At 41.8% G+C, this 14,647-nt stretch overlaps 1 protein-coding gene across 1 annotated transcript in view; it reads left to right on the forward strand.

Annotated features, from left to right (window-relative positions):
- Positions 1–14,647, forward strand: part of atm (ATM serine/threonine kinase) — a 183,993-nt gene that overhangs the window by 43,234 nt on the left and 126,112 nt on the right. The window contains 3 exon segments of the mRNA XM_033023432.1: positions 3,116–3,284; positions 4,266–4,466; positions 11,526–11,589. Of these exon segments, the coding sequence (XP_032879323.1) occupies positions 3,116–3,284; positions 4,266–4,466; positions 11,526–11,589 (434 nt within the window).

The following is a 14,647-nucleotide window of genomic DNA, read 5'->3' on the forward strand; positions in this document are numbered from 1 at the left end:
ACTTTCTGAATGCACTCTATGTAAACAGCATTTCACGTATCATTGGTGTTTGTATTTGTGTTGTATCTTTTCATCCCTTACATCATTTTAAAATCCATCAAGCATGTTATTGAAATTAATGTCACAAAATTAAGTCATTCAACCTATCAAGTCCATGCTAGCTATACTTCAACAAAAATCAAAACCATACACCATATGATCAGTTATGTGAGAAATTTGAAGCAACGAATTAGAATTATTTTGGCTTCCTAAAGGGCCTGTCCGTCTTGGCGATTTTTTCGGTGACTGCCGGCATCATTGACTGATGTATCAGGTCACCGAAAATGTTGTGGCATGATGTGGCGGTGACATGGCGTGATGACCTATGACGCGTGATGTTTCCTCAGGTATCGCAACTTTTCTTTGTCGCCGCTGTATTTTGACATGTTCTGCTGACTGACTGCCGGCAGTCGCCGAAAAAAATCGCCAAGTGGGACAGGCCCTTAAAGCTTCAAATTCTTACGTAAAGAGACACCAAGATAATTTAACCTTCTCCAAGTTAGAGACCAACCTCCAATCTTAAATGGTAGATGTGGAGAGACATATAAACAAGTATGAACTATTTTCACCTCCTCCAGTCATTAGAAGGGAATGACTTGGTTACTGCTGGTAACTTCCTAAGAGCATGTGATAGGAGCAGAATTGGGGCATTTGGCACGTCAAGTCCACACCGCCATTCAATCATGGCTGATCTATCTCTCCCTCCATCACATTCTCCTACCTTCTCCCCATAACCTCTGACACCTGTACTAATGAAGAATCTGTCTATATATCTCTGCCTTAAATATATCCACAGCCTTCTGTGGCAAATAATTCCACAGAATCACCACCCTCTCACTAAAGCAATTCCTCCTCATCTCCTTCCTAAAATCTCCTTTAATTCTGAGGCTGACCTCTAGTCCTAGACTCTCCCACTAGTGGAAACATCCTCTCCACATCCACTCTATCCATGCCTTTCACTATTCTGTACGTTTCAATGAGGCCCCCAGGAATTAGTAGGTTAACGCTCATCATTTGTGATAATTCTTGTAAACCTCCTCTGGACCTTCTCCAGAGCAGCGCATCCTTCCTCAGATATGGTGCCCAAAATGGCTATCAATATTCCAAATGTGGCCCGACCAGCACCTTATAGAGCTTCAGCATTCCATCCCTGTTTTTGTATACAAACTCTCTCAAAATAAATGCTGGCGTTGCTTTCTTTACTCCCAATTCGACTAGCAGATTAACTTTTTAGTAATCCGGCACCAGCACTCCCAAATCCCATTTCACCTCCGATTTCTGGATTCTCTTCCCATTTAGAAAATAGTCTACGCCGTTATTCCTACTACCAAAATGCATGACTCCACACTTTGCTACACTATATTCCATCTGCCACTTCTCTGCCCGCTCTCCCAACCTGTCCAAGCCCTTCTGCAGAATCCCTGCTTTCTCTACACTAACTGCCCCAACTTCTGGCATTGGCTGTAAAAATAGGAACGTTAATGAGTAATGTGTTATACCAAAAAATTGAATGATTTTTTTCTGGCCTATGCAACAATGTCTTGTGAGAAATTGTATTCTTTAATTGTGATTGTTTCTGCACGAATTCCAACATTTTTTGTTGAAATTAATCCAGTGGTGTGCTTTGGATACCTGGACTCCGAAATGTTTCTTGCTTCTGACATTTATTACACCTCTTCCAAGGTTTCTTTTCTCAGCTTCAACCACTAGCTTTTGAGAAGCTGGAATGGCTCTTGTTATATTTTCGTCTAAGCTCAATTAGTTAGTTGCATTAATAATATTTGTTGTGAGCTGCAGAAAGCCTTGTTTGTCCTGGATGGCTTGTCCTATTTCTGGGTGAAAATTGCATGTGATTATTCATGACGTTATCAAATTCAATAATTAGTTTAGTATAAGAATATGTATTCTTTAGATTGGGGCTCGTCAGCCTGGGAAGGTAGTCCATCTAGGAGAGGGAAAACTCTGATTTAAAACCACCACTGTCTTGTGGCCATATCCAGTCATGGAAAAGGCTCCAGGAGTAAACCTCAAGAAAATCTGGAGTCGGAGCCCCTAAGGCAGTTCGTCGTTGTCCACAACCTCACTCTGGCAGCTCCTGCGACGGCGCTGATGCCAAGCTGTAACAGCCCAGCTGTTCCTTTGGATCGATCAGCGACGTGGAGAGAGGGGACGTGCTGCATGGGCAACAGCCTGTCCTCCATATGACATCGCCCAGGCTTGCATCTGACCCAACAACTAGGATGCATCACCTATGGTCAGTCATGACCGAGGGGGGCCTACGATTCTTTAGATTATATTTTACAACTGATCACAAAGCTGCTGAATGGAGCACCAACATAAACTTAGACTGTTGGCAGTGATACTTCCATCTACACATGATCCTCAAAAACCAATTGTAAACTGTGGACCAACATTAATAGACCTATGACCTCCTGAAGAAGAATCAGGATATGTTGCATATAAGGATGCTTCAACACAACAGTGTTGTTTTTGTAGGTGTCCCTGTCATGTTTTTTAGCTGTGTGAATCATCTTAGCCAAGTAAGGTGGAAAGAGATTTTATATTTTTTGCAGCCTTTTGTAGGATGCACCATAGCAAACAGGGATGTGAAAAAGTCAGGTTCTGCATAATCTTTCTGTACTGTATGCAATCATGGCTATAAAAGGGCAGTCTATGCCACACTGCAATATTTATTAAATAATCTTGAGGAAAGAGCATCCAATTTGTACGCTCTCCCTTGTGATCACGTGGGTTTTCTCCGGGTTCTCTGGTGTCCTCCCACACTACAAAGACGTGCCAGTTTGTAGGTTAATTGGCTTTGGCAAAATTGTAATATTGTCTCTAGTGTGTAGGGTAGTGTTAAGTGTATGGGGATCGCTGGTCGGCGCAGTCTCAATGGGTCGAAGGGCCTGTTTCCAGGCTGTATCTCTAAACTCCAAAGTCTTACAAGTTCTCCACATCTATCCACGGTGTTTGGCACTATTAATAGTTTGCACAGAAAGTTATTAAACATGGTAATTATATTTTCTCTGCTAATCCATAGCTTTCAGTGTAAACACTGGTGTATCTACTACAGGCAATTCCCACTGGAAAACCATGTGATGCTTTTGAGGCAAAGGACGATTTTCAAGATGATTTAATGGAAACAGAGGGACATGGATCCGGAGACCTCTTTGATGACGATAACGACAAAGTCCCTGAAGGAGGAGATTATAATGAAAACAATGACTCATCGGTTGGAATAGGTATGACATTTATAAGATTATTAGATGTTAAATATTAGCTCTACATTGGCTCATTTTACGACCATCTACTGCAACTGAACAGGCTATAAACATAGAAATTAGGTGCCGGAATAGGCCATTCGGCCCTTCGAGCCTGCACCGCCATTCAATATGATCATGGCTGATCATCCAACTCAGTACTAAGTTGCACGTTGTGCTTATACACTTATTCTTGACGAGAGATATTTAAGTAATTTCAGCATCCCTGGTCAAGAAAGTGCTTGCCTACATAGAACATAGAAAAGTACAGCGAAGGAATAGACCCTTCGGCCCACCAAGTCTGCACCTAACACAATGCCAAATTAAACTTATCCCATCTGCCTGCGCGTGGTCCCGATCCTTCTATTTCCTGCCCATGCGTGTGTTTGTCTAAATGTCTCTTGGGCATTGTTACTGAATCTCGTTCTACCACGTGCCCTTATAGTATGTTACAGGCACCTAAATAGGGCTGGAGATGATGATACATAATTGTGGATGTTCTGAGGATTTGTGGAGATATTTCTCTCAGAAATTATGCTTTTCATGTTACACTAATCTTCTTTATAGATTCAAAAGTAGCAGTCACATGGGTGAGGTGAAAAGGAGTGACTGTGGAACCTGATCCAGAAGGTTGACATTTCATAAAGAAATAAAATACACAGAATCTTTGTTACTACAATTTTAAAATAAGATAAATTGATGCTTCAGGCACATGCTTCACATTGATGCTAAAAAGCCAATGCAACAGACTTAATTATTTAACGATAGAAAGCTAGTTCAGACTCGAATACACTTTTATTAAGGGAAAGAAACTCTTCGACTTAAAATAGCTTTCTATTGTTACAGAATAGAGCCATTGATTATATTAATAGATTAATTTTACCACTTTGCCATTTTCTTAAATAATTTACGTAGGAACATAATGTTGCACTTTCATCATTTTCTCTTTCAACTCTCTTTCAGGAGCAAAGAACATTTTATCTGAAGACAATTTGACAAAGCATGATTTTCTCCTGCTCGATATTCTCCGATTCATCTGTTGCTGCACAGCAGCAGGTCAGATACATGCACTTTCATTCAGGTGTACTGACATTAGAAGAAAGCTACTGTCATTAATTGAGGACATCAACCACAAACATTTCAAAACCTCCCCATTTGCATATGGTGGGTGAAACTCTATAATATTTGGTTTTGTACTTCATAGGGGAATAAGAGGCGACCGTGGCTGACAAGGGAAGTCAAGGACAGTATAAAATAAAAGAGAAGAAGTATAAAATAGCAAAGGTACACAAAAATGCTGGAGAAACTCAGCGGGTGCAGCAGCATCTATGGAGCGAAGGAAATAGGTGACGTTTCGGGCCGAAAATCTTTGCTATAAAATAGCAAAGATGAGCGGGAAGCCAGAGGATTGGGAAACTTTTAAAGAGCAACAGAAGATAACTAAAAAGTCAATACGGGGAGAAAGGATGAGGTTCGAAGGTAAGCTAGTCAAGAATATAAAGGAGGATAGTAAAAGCTTCTTTAGGTATGTGAATAGGAAAAAATTAGGTAAGACAAATATGAGTCCATTGAAGACAGAAACCGGTGAACTTATTATGGGGAACAAGGAAATGACAGACGAGTTGAACAGGTACTTTGATCTGTTTTCACTAAGGAAGACACAATCAATCTCCCAGATGTACTAGTGGCAAGAGGATCTAGGGTGACGGAGGAACTGAAGGAAATTCACATTAGGCAGGAAATGGTGTTGGGTAGACTGATGGGACTGAAGGTTGATAAATCCCCAGGGCCTGATGGTCTGCATCCCAGGGTACTTAAGGAGGTGGCTCTAGACGCATTGGTGATCATTTTCCAATGTTCTTTAGATTCAGGATCAGTTCCTGTGGATTGGAGGGTAGCTAATGTTATCCCACTTTTTAAGAAAGGAGGGAAAGAGAAAACGGAATTATAGACCAGTTAGCCTGATATCGGTGGTGGGGAAGATACTTGAGTCAATTATAAAAGATGATATAGCGGCACATTTGGATAACAGTAACAGGATCGGTCCAAGTCAGCATGGATTTAAGAAGGGGAAATCATGCTTGACTAATCTTCTGGAATTTTTTGAGGATGTAACTGGGAAAATGGACAAGGGATAGCCAGTGGATGTAGTGTACCTGTACTCTCAGAAAGCCTTTGATAAGGTCCCACATAGGAGATTAGTTGGTAAAATTAGAGTACATGGTATTGGGGGTAGGGTACTGACATGGATAGAAAATTGATTGGCCGACAGGAAAAAAAGAGTAGGAATAAACGAGTCCCTGTCAGAATGGCAGGCAGTGACTAGTGGGGTACCGCAAGGCTCAGTGCTGGGACCGCAGCTATTTACAATATACATTAATGATTTAGATGAAGTGATTAAAAGTAGCATTAGCAAATTTGCAGATGACACAAAGCTGTGTGGCAGTGTGAACTGTGAGGAGGATGCTATGAGAATGCAGGGTGACTTGGACAGGTTGGGTGAGTGGGCAGATGCAGTTTAATGTGGATAAATGTGAGGTTATTCACTTTGGAGGCAAGAACAGGAAGGCAGATTATTATCTGAATGGTGTCAAGTTAGGAAAAGGGGAAGTACAACGAGATCTGGGTGTTCTTGTGCATCCGTCACTGAAAGTAAGCATGCAGGTACAGCAGCAGTGAAGAAAACTAATGGCATGTTGGCCTTCATAACAAGAGGAGTTGATTATAGGAGCAAAGAGGTCCTTCTGCACTTGCACAGGGCCCTAATGAGACCATACCTGGAGTATTGTGTGCAGCTTTGGTCTCCAAATTTGAGGGAGGACATTCTTGCTATTGAGGGAGCGCAGCGTAGGTTCACGAGGTTAATTCCAGGGATGGCTGGACTGTCTTATGTTGAAAGAATGGCTGGACTTGTATACACTGGAATTTATGATGAGAGGGAATCTTATCGAAACATACAGTGCCCTCCATGAAGTTTGGGACAAGACCCATAATTTATTTATTTGCCTCTGTATTCCATAATTGAGAATTGTAATAGAAAAAAAGCACATATGGTTAAAGTGCACATTGTCAGATTTTATTAAAGGATATTTTTATACATTTTGGTTTCACCATGTAGAAATTACAGCTGTGTTTATACATAGTCCCCCCATTTCAGGGCACCATAATATTTGGGACACAAGGCTTCTCGGGTGTTTGTAATTGCTCAGGTGTGTTAAATGCCTCCTTAATGCAGGTATAAGAGAGCTCTCAGCACTGTCTTTCCTCCAGTCTTTTGATCACCTTGGAAACTTTTATTGCTGTTTATCAACATGAGGACCAAAGTTGTGCCAATGAAAGTAAAATAAGCCATTATTAGACTGAGAAACAAGAATAAAACTGTTAGAGACATCAGCCAGACCTTAGGCTTACCAAATCAACTGTTTGCACAGTCATTAAGAAGTGAGCAATGGTGAGCTTACTAATCGCAAAGGGACGGGCAGGCCAAGGAAGACCTCCACAGCTGATGACAGAGGAATTCTCTCTATAATAAAGAAAAATCCCCAAACACCTGTCCGACAGATCAGAAACACTCTTCAGGAGTCAGGGTGGATTTGTCAATGACCACTGTCCACAGAAGACTTCATGAACAGAAATACAGAGGCTACACTGCAAGATGCAAGCAACTTGTTAGCCGCAAAAATAGGATGGTCAGGTTACAGTTTGTCAAGAAATACTTTAAAGAGCAAGCCATAGTTCTGGAAAAAAGGTCCTGTGGACAGATGAGACGAAGATTAACTTCTACCAGAGTGATGGCAAGAGCAAAGTATGGAGGAGAGAAGGAACTGCCGAAGATCCAAACCATACCACCTCATGTTTGAAACGTGGTGGGGGTGTTATGGCCTGGGCATGTATGGCTGCTGAAGGTACTGGCTCACTTATCTTCATTGATGATACAACTACTGATGGTAGCATAATGAATTCTGAAGTGTTTAAACACATCCTATCTGCACAAGTTCAAACAAATGCCTCAAAACACATTGGCCGGCGGTTCTTTCTACAGCAAGACAATGATGCCAAACATACTGCTAAAGCAACCTGCTAAAGAGGTTTTCAAAGCTAAAAAATGGTCAATTCTTGAGTGGCCACATCAATCACCCGATCTGAACCCAATTGAGCATGCCTTTTATATGCTGAAGGGAAAACCGAAGGGGACCAGACCCCCAAAACAAGGCATACGCTAAAGATGGCTGCATACAGGCCTGGCAGAGCATCACCAGAAAGGCACCCAGCAACTGGTGATGTCCATGAATCACAGACTTCAAGCAGTTATTGCATGCAAAGGATATGCAACAAAATACTAAACATGACTACTTTGCATTTACATGACATTGCTGTATCCCAAACATTAGGGTGCCCGAAATGGGGGACTCTGTATAAACACTGCTGTAGTTTCTACATGGTGAAACCAAAATGTGTAAAAATTATCTTTATTAAAATCTGACAATGTGCACTTTAACCACATGTGATTTATTCTATAACAAATCTCAAATTGTAGAGTCAAATAAATAAATGATGGGTCTTTGTCCCAAACATTATGGAGGGCACTATAAGATTATTAAGGGATTGGACACGCTAGAGGCAGGAAACATTTTCCCGATGATTGGGGGGGGGGGGGGGGGGGGGGGGGGGGGGGTGCAGAACCAGGGGCCACAGTTTAAGAATAAGGGGTAGGCCATTTAGAACGGAGATGAGGAAAAACGTTTTCACCCTGAATCTGTGGAATTCTCTGCCTCAAGGCAGTGGAGGTCGATATTCTGGATGCTTTCAAGAGAGAGTTAGATAGAGCTCTTAAAGATCGCAGAGCCAAGGGATATGGGGAGAAGGCATGAACGGAAGTACTGATTGTGGATGATCAGCCATGATCACAGTGAATGGCAGTGCTGGCTCGAAGGGCCCGAATAGGCTACTCCTGCACCTTTTTGTCTCTTGTCTATTATGGAGAAATGCACACACATTTATTTTGCTCACTCTTTAGAGATATTAACCTAAATGCTAACACTATTTCCATCATCCATAAAAATCAAATGAATTTTACAAATTATTGCTCCCTGTGGAAAATGTTGGCTTATTGGGAATTTGGGCTTCATCCTACGCACTACCAATAATTTTCTATTAATGGATAAATATTTTTTTAATTAGTCCTATCTGACATATAACAAAATAAACTAGCATGGTATCATAATCATCACCATAATCTGGGATGTCGACTGATGCAACAGACATTGCTTGTTAAATAAAACATCGCTAGCTCACCCTGTGATATGAAGGGACAAGTGGGGGTAATAATTGCATTGATTTCAAGGTCTGCCATTGCTTGGCCTTCTACTGCAGGGAGTTTGTTCCTAACATTTGATGCAAAGTTGACTTACCTTCAGTGATGTACGTGTTAACGTGAGTACTCATACTCGAAAGGCCCATCCAAGGCGGGCACAGTGCCAGAGCCTTGGGTTCGATCCTGACTACTGGTGGTGCCTGTACGGAGTTTGTACTATTCTCCTCGTGACCATGTAGTTTTGGCCGGCCTGCGCTGGTTACCTCCCACATTCCAAAGACAAATAATAGGTTATTTGGCTTCTGGAAATTATCCCTAGTGTGTAGGATAGAACTGGTGTAAGGGTGAATGTTGGGTGGCGTGGACTCGTGGGCCGAAATGCCTGTATCTCTAAACTAAATGAAAACTAAACTAAAACAAACATTGTGCAGTGCCCTACAAGTAACATTCCTCAGGCTTCTGCGATATAATCAAACATCCCTTAAATCTTTGTCGATGAATGCCATTATCTGTGATGAAATACATTGAGCTCTCTTTATTTGGTGAAATTCTTCTCTGCTAGTAAATGTTGTTTTTTTTTTAAGGAATTATTGCTTGAGCTTGGAGCTAAATGTATTATGCATATTACACATTGCATATTAGCAGCTAAGAATGATACTGTATTCTATTTGCTTTATCGCAGTGAAGACAGTGAGAGCTTATCTTGCAAGTATTTAATTGATATTGAATTGAATTGAATACCTTTATTGTCATTCAGACCTTACGGTCTGAACGAAATTTCGTGCCTGCAGTCATACATACAATCATACAATAATAAACAACAATAAACACAAATTAACACCACCACAGTGTATCCTCCAAGCACCTCCTCACTGTGGTGGAGGCAAAAATCTTAGGGTCTACTGTCTCTTCCCTCCTCTTCTCCCTCTGCGCTGAGGCGATTCCCCACCGGGCGATGCACAACAGTCCCGCGGCTCACCGAACCCCGCAACGGGCCGGTTCAAACACCGCGGCCCGGGGGTGGTCGAAGCTGCCGCCCTCCAGTCCACGCACACGCAGCCGCTGGCCCGCGGCTGAACCCCCGGACTCAGGTCACCAGCCTCAGAACGCCGTCCCAGCCACCGGAGCACCGTCCAGCCCCGAGCGGATCGCCCTCACGTGGTACCGTTCCTCCCTCAGGCTGGCCACTCCGACGGGAGTGCCGTTTCTCCCCGGGCTGGGCCACTCGACGGGAGTGCCGTTCTCCCCCCGGGCTGGGCCACTCCGACGGGAGTGCCGTTCCACCCTCGGGCTGGGCCACTCCGACGGGAGAGTGCGTTCTCCCTCGGGCTGGGCCACTCCGACGGGAGTGCCGTTCCTCCCTCGGGCTGGGCACTCCGACGGGCCACAGCCCCTCACGGGGAAAGTCTCTCAGCCCTCGCCAGGCGCTCTCACGGAGAGCGCAGTTCCAGCCCGGGCTGGGCCACCCTCACGGGAGCTCAGGGCGAGTCTGTCAGCTGCCTCCAGAGTCCCGAGGTCGCCAAGCTCCGCCATTAGGCCTCAGTGTAGACGGAGGCAGAGAAGGGGGATACGACAAAAAGGTCGTATTCCCACGAAGGGAGAGACAGCAAGCCCCGTTTCACCCCCCCCCCCCCACATAAACACGACCTAAAAACAAAACGTAACTAGACAAAACGAAAAAAAATACATCACAAAAAAGTAAAAGACAAACGGACTGCAGGCGAGCCGCAGCCGTTCCCGGCGCCGCCACTTCCGAACGTATAGTATAGACTAATAATTCTATCATCTGATTAAGCTTAGTTGCAGTCAGGAGAGTGAACAGGCACTGTAGATTATTGCTTCACTGACCTTGGTGGAATGAAAATTACATATGTTTATTCTCAAGATAATCATCAATGATCACATGGGGAAGTGTGCATGTTTAAATAATGCTAAGTAGATGTAAAGTATGGGGAGTAATCTAATTGGCCTGAATACAAAAAAGACTAGCCATGTTTTTTTAATTTACAATGGGACAAATAAATATTGGCAGCAGTGGTATAATTGTAACTTGTCAAGAATGAATGATGTTTCCAATCCTAACTATAGAAGGAATCAGGATGCTCTTGCAAATAACATTTTATTATCATTGGAATTTCTCAGTTATGCATATGTTTTAAAGGTCAGACCATTTGTACTGATAATGAAGAGAGTCAGTTTGAACTTGGCTCCAACCTGCTGGTTCTCCCTTTCCTACTCCAATAAGCACATGAACATTTGATGTCTCCATATATTGAGGGCATGATCTTCTTCCAACAACTCCAGAGCGTTAACACACAACATTTTGAAAGACATTTGGTCAAGTACATAGATAGGAAAGGTTTAGAGCGATTGGCCAAACACAACAAATGGGATAAGCTTAGAAGGAGCATCTTGGTTGGGAATGGACGGGTTGTGCCAAAGGGCCTTTTTCTGTGCTATATAACTATGAGCTGTATTTATCTGTCATCCACCTCCAATTTGGAAGACCAAGGTATGTGGAATGAGGTTATGACACGAGGTTGCAGGTTTTGTTAATGTGTTTTGGAGAGATATGGGCCAAACCCATGCATGTGGGACTAGTGCAGATTGGCCGTCTTGGTCACCATGGGTAAGTTGGGCCGAAGGACCTGTTCCATTCTGTATGGATGGTTGTAAATTGGATGTTGGTATATGTAAAAAATCAAGTTATAATTTTCCAGTTCACTGCAGCACACTGACAATATCCCTTTCTGGCGATGCTTCTTGTTTAGAAGTACATCATGTGGTAGATTTTCTGTTCCTATCAGTAGTCAGTGTCTATAACTGAATCTGTTGCACAGTAATAAATGCATGCGATTTGCTGACATCTTGTTTATGTCTGATCTTACAGTACTTAATCCTCTTAAAAGAGCTCCCATCAGAAGAAGGCATTCTACCTTCAAGTGATTTTGTCATACTTCTGAAACCACTCTTGTAAGTAGTAATTTTGTCCTCATAAACCTTCAACTCGGGAATTTGAGCTTCCAAAATTTTAAACTACCATTTTGTGCAAAACATTAGCTGATGCTCAAAAAAGGTGACTGGAATTCGGCATTGCATTACCCAGTGTGTACCTCAGCAAAATGAAGGGAAAAAATGGAATGTTGCAAATGTCTCCTAAGTAGATAACTGTGGAATTGCCTCGTAGTAGACATTTTCTCAGTGTATAACGCCCCAATTTTTTTTTTAATATCTAATATTCCTAGAACGTGAATTTAATTGGACTATTTTTTTACTTTTAAAAGAATGAATGAATAGAAGAATTTTGAACAAAATATAGCATTTTGTAATTGTGGCTTCTGTACTGTCCAGGGACTTGTGTTCTGTGTATCGTTGTGATCAAGACGTTTGTTCAGTGATCCTGACACACATTCTTCATTACTGTCGGTACATGGCCTTGATGCTGATGAAATGGCTGACATTCAAGGAATTTGCTAAAAGCAATTGGAGCATTCTGGTAGGTATAATTACTCTTCCACTCTCTTCATCAGACCTTTGCAAGTTATTTGTTCTGTTGAAGCCAAAATGTCAACTTTTTTTCCCTTTATGTGTAGTTGACCAATTGACACATGTAAAGCAAGTAAATGACAAGCAATTAGAGTAATGCACCATAGACAAAGGCCATCAGGCCAAGTTGCCAACCCACCAACATGTCCCATCTACATTAGTCCCACCTGTCAAGGAATTTACTTAAAGAAACACTGCCTGAACCATGTACCTGGCGTTACTCACATACCCCCGGGGGGCTAAACAGGACATAGAGAGAGAGATATTCCGCTGCTATTCCCTCTGGGCAGATAAACACGAGGCTGCAAGAACTGCTGCATGCCTTCCTCATACTGCTGTTGAGGAATCTCGGTGAACAGGGCAGTTCAATTAGCTTTCTGTAAGAATTTACTAATACGGATGAGATGTTGCAAAAAATCAGTAGGGGTTTCTGTCAACTGCCTAAAACGACAAACGTTGCAATCAGGGGATTATCCTGTAGCTGCAAACAATGCAGCATAGCTTGCTGTTGCTGATCCTTTGCATTAGATTATAAAGTGCATGCATCAGATTATAAATTAGAGATACATGACCTCCCTCCTTCTTCCCTTTATTTGGGAGCTGATGTCTTTTGACCACCTCAAACCATTTATCAAAACAGCCCAACATACAGTGCCTCCATAATGGCCTTTAATAAAATCTGATATTGTGCACTTTAACCACGTGTGATTTTTTTTCTATACAAATCTCAAATTGTGGCATACTGGGGCAAATAAATAAATGATGGTTTTTGTCCCAAACATTATGGAGGGCACTTTATAATTAGAATCACACGTGGGATCTCCATCTCCTGCCTCTAGTTCCCTTTCCAGTACGATATCTTTTTTAAATTGAACGATCGGCCAAAAGGCCTTTTGACAGTCTTCTTGTGATTATCCATAAAAAATCATTTGTGGAACACATACGTGCTATCTCCGGTTTCCGACCATTCAGTGGTGTGTGCGAGATAACCTTTACCCTGCTATTGCCTTTAGTTCATTAGTTGTTTTAATATACAGGGGACAATTATCTGCAGCTGCAGATAAGTATGCTCAGGAATTTACAAGTAAGCACTGTGGAGAAGTCACAAGCGAGTACCAAGTTGTAACTCCTGATTTGCCAAACATAATTCTTCCACACTACTCCTACCTGCATTTGGTCCATATCCCTCTAAACCTATCCTATCCATGTACCTGTCTAAATATTTCTTAAACATTGCAAATGTGCCTGCCTCAAACTTGTCTAGACACAAGGAATGCAGATGCTGGTTACAAATAAAGACCCACAGTGCTGGATTATTCAGCAGGTGAGGCAGCTTCTCTGGAGAGCATGGATAGGCGATATTTCAGCTCGGGAATCTTCTTCGGACTGCTTGTGTGTCTGAACTGTTAGTCCAGAACTCTGAATTCTAGTTTAGTACATTAATTTATCTATTACTGTACCAATGTTGTGTGTGCTACTCAGTCAAGATTGGCCCATCCTCATGGAACAGAAGAATGAGAGTTTGTATCATTGTGGGGAAGTGCTATTTCCTTTAACTGGTAGTTCTAGAACTAGAGGGCACATTCATGATAAGGAAAGGGTTATCAATTTAACATTAATATCAGGAATAAAACAACTCAGAATCGTGTGAATCTGTTGAATTTCTCAACTCATTGTCCCATGAATGACAATCATTGGTCACATTCAAGGTATTCATGGGAGGGGGGGTGGTTAAAAAATATGTGTTTGGATGTGAAAGTAGACAATGTAGGGAATCATTGAGATATTATTGGTTGTTGAGGCATGCTGGAGAGGTTCTATAACTTCTGGTTCTCATTTATAATAGGCATCTAAGCAAGGAAGGAAAATGTAACGTGCAAGTGAGAACTGCTCTGGTGAGATGCATGAAAGCCCTACTTGAGGTATATATCACATAACAAATGTATATATTTCACATAACAAATTGTTTATATCACATAACAAATGATTAAATGTTCAAATGTATCCGTCTTTTATTAATCTAAATTTATTCATCTAAAAGATTATCTGTCTGAAGAAGGGTCCTGACCCGAAACGTCACTTATCCCTGTTCTCCAGAGATGCTGCTGACCCACTGAGTTAGTCCAGCATTTTGTATCTTTCTTTGATTAAAATTTATCATTGGTTTGAACAGTTAACTGTTTTGACCATGTAAAGAGGTCCCTTATACTCCTGATAATTAGAACATGCAAACTAATGATTAAATAGTCTCTTAGCATCCATCCTGCAAACTCACCTTACCCTTAAAATGTTTGTATCCAGAAATAGCTCATTCTACAAACTCCAGGAACTATAGGAAAATACTTTTTGGAACACTTTACAGACAGAAAATCCAATTCTCAACACATGGGGACCATGTTTTATGTAACAACAATTAATGGCATTTTCTGCTTGTGAATGACCTATTGCATGTAACATTATCTTTAAATGTTTAACCATTCCATCA

This window comes from Amblyraja radiata, chromosome 6 (assembly GCF_010909765.2).
Source record: "Amblyraja radiata isolate CabotCenter1 chromosome 6, sAmbRad1.1.pri, whole genome shotgun sequence".
Lineage (NCBI taxonomy): Eukaryota > Metazoa > Chordata > Chondrichthyes > Rajiformes > Rajidae > Amblyraja > Amblyraja radiata.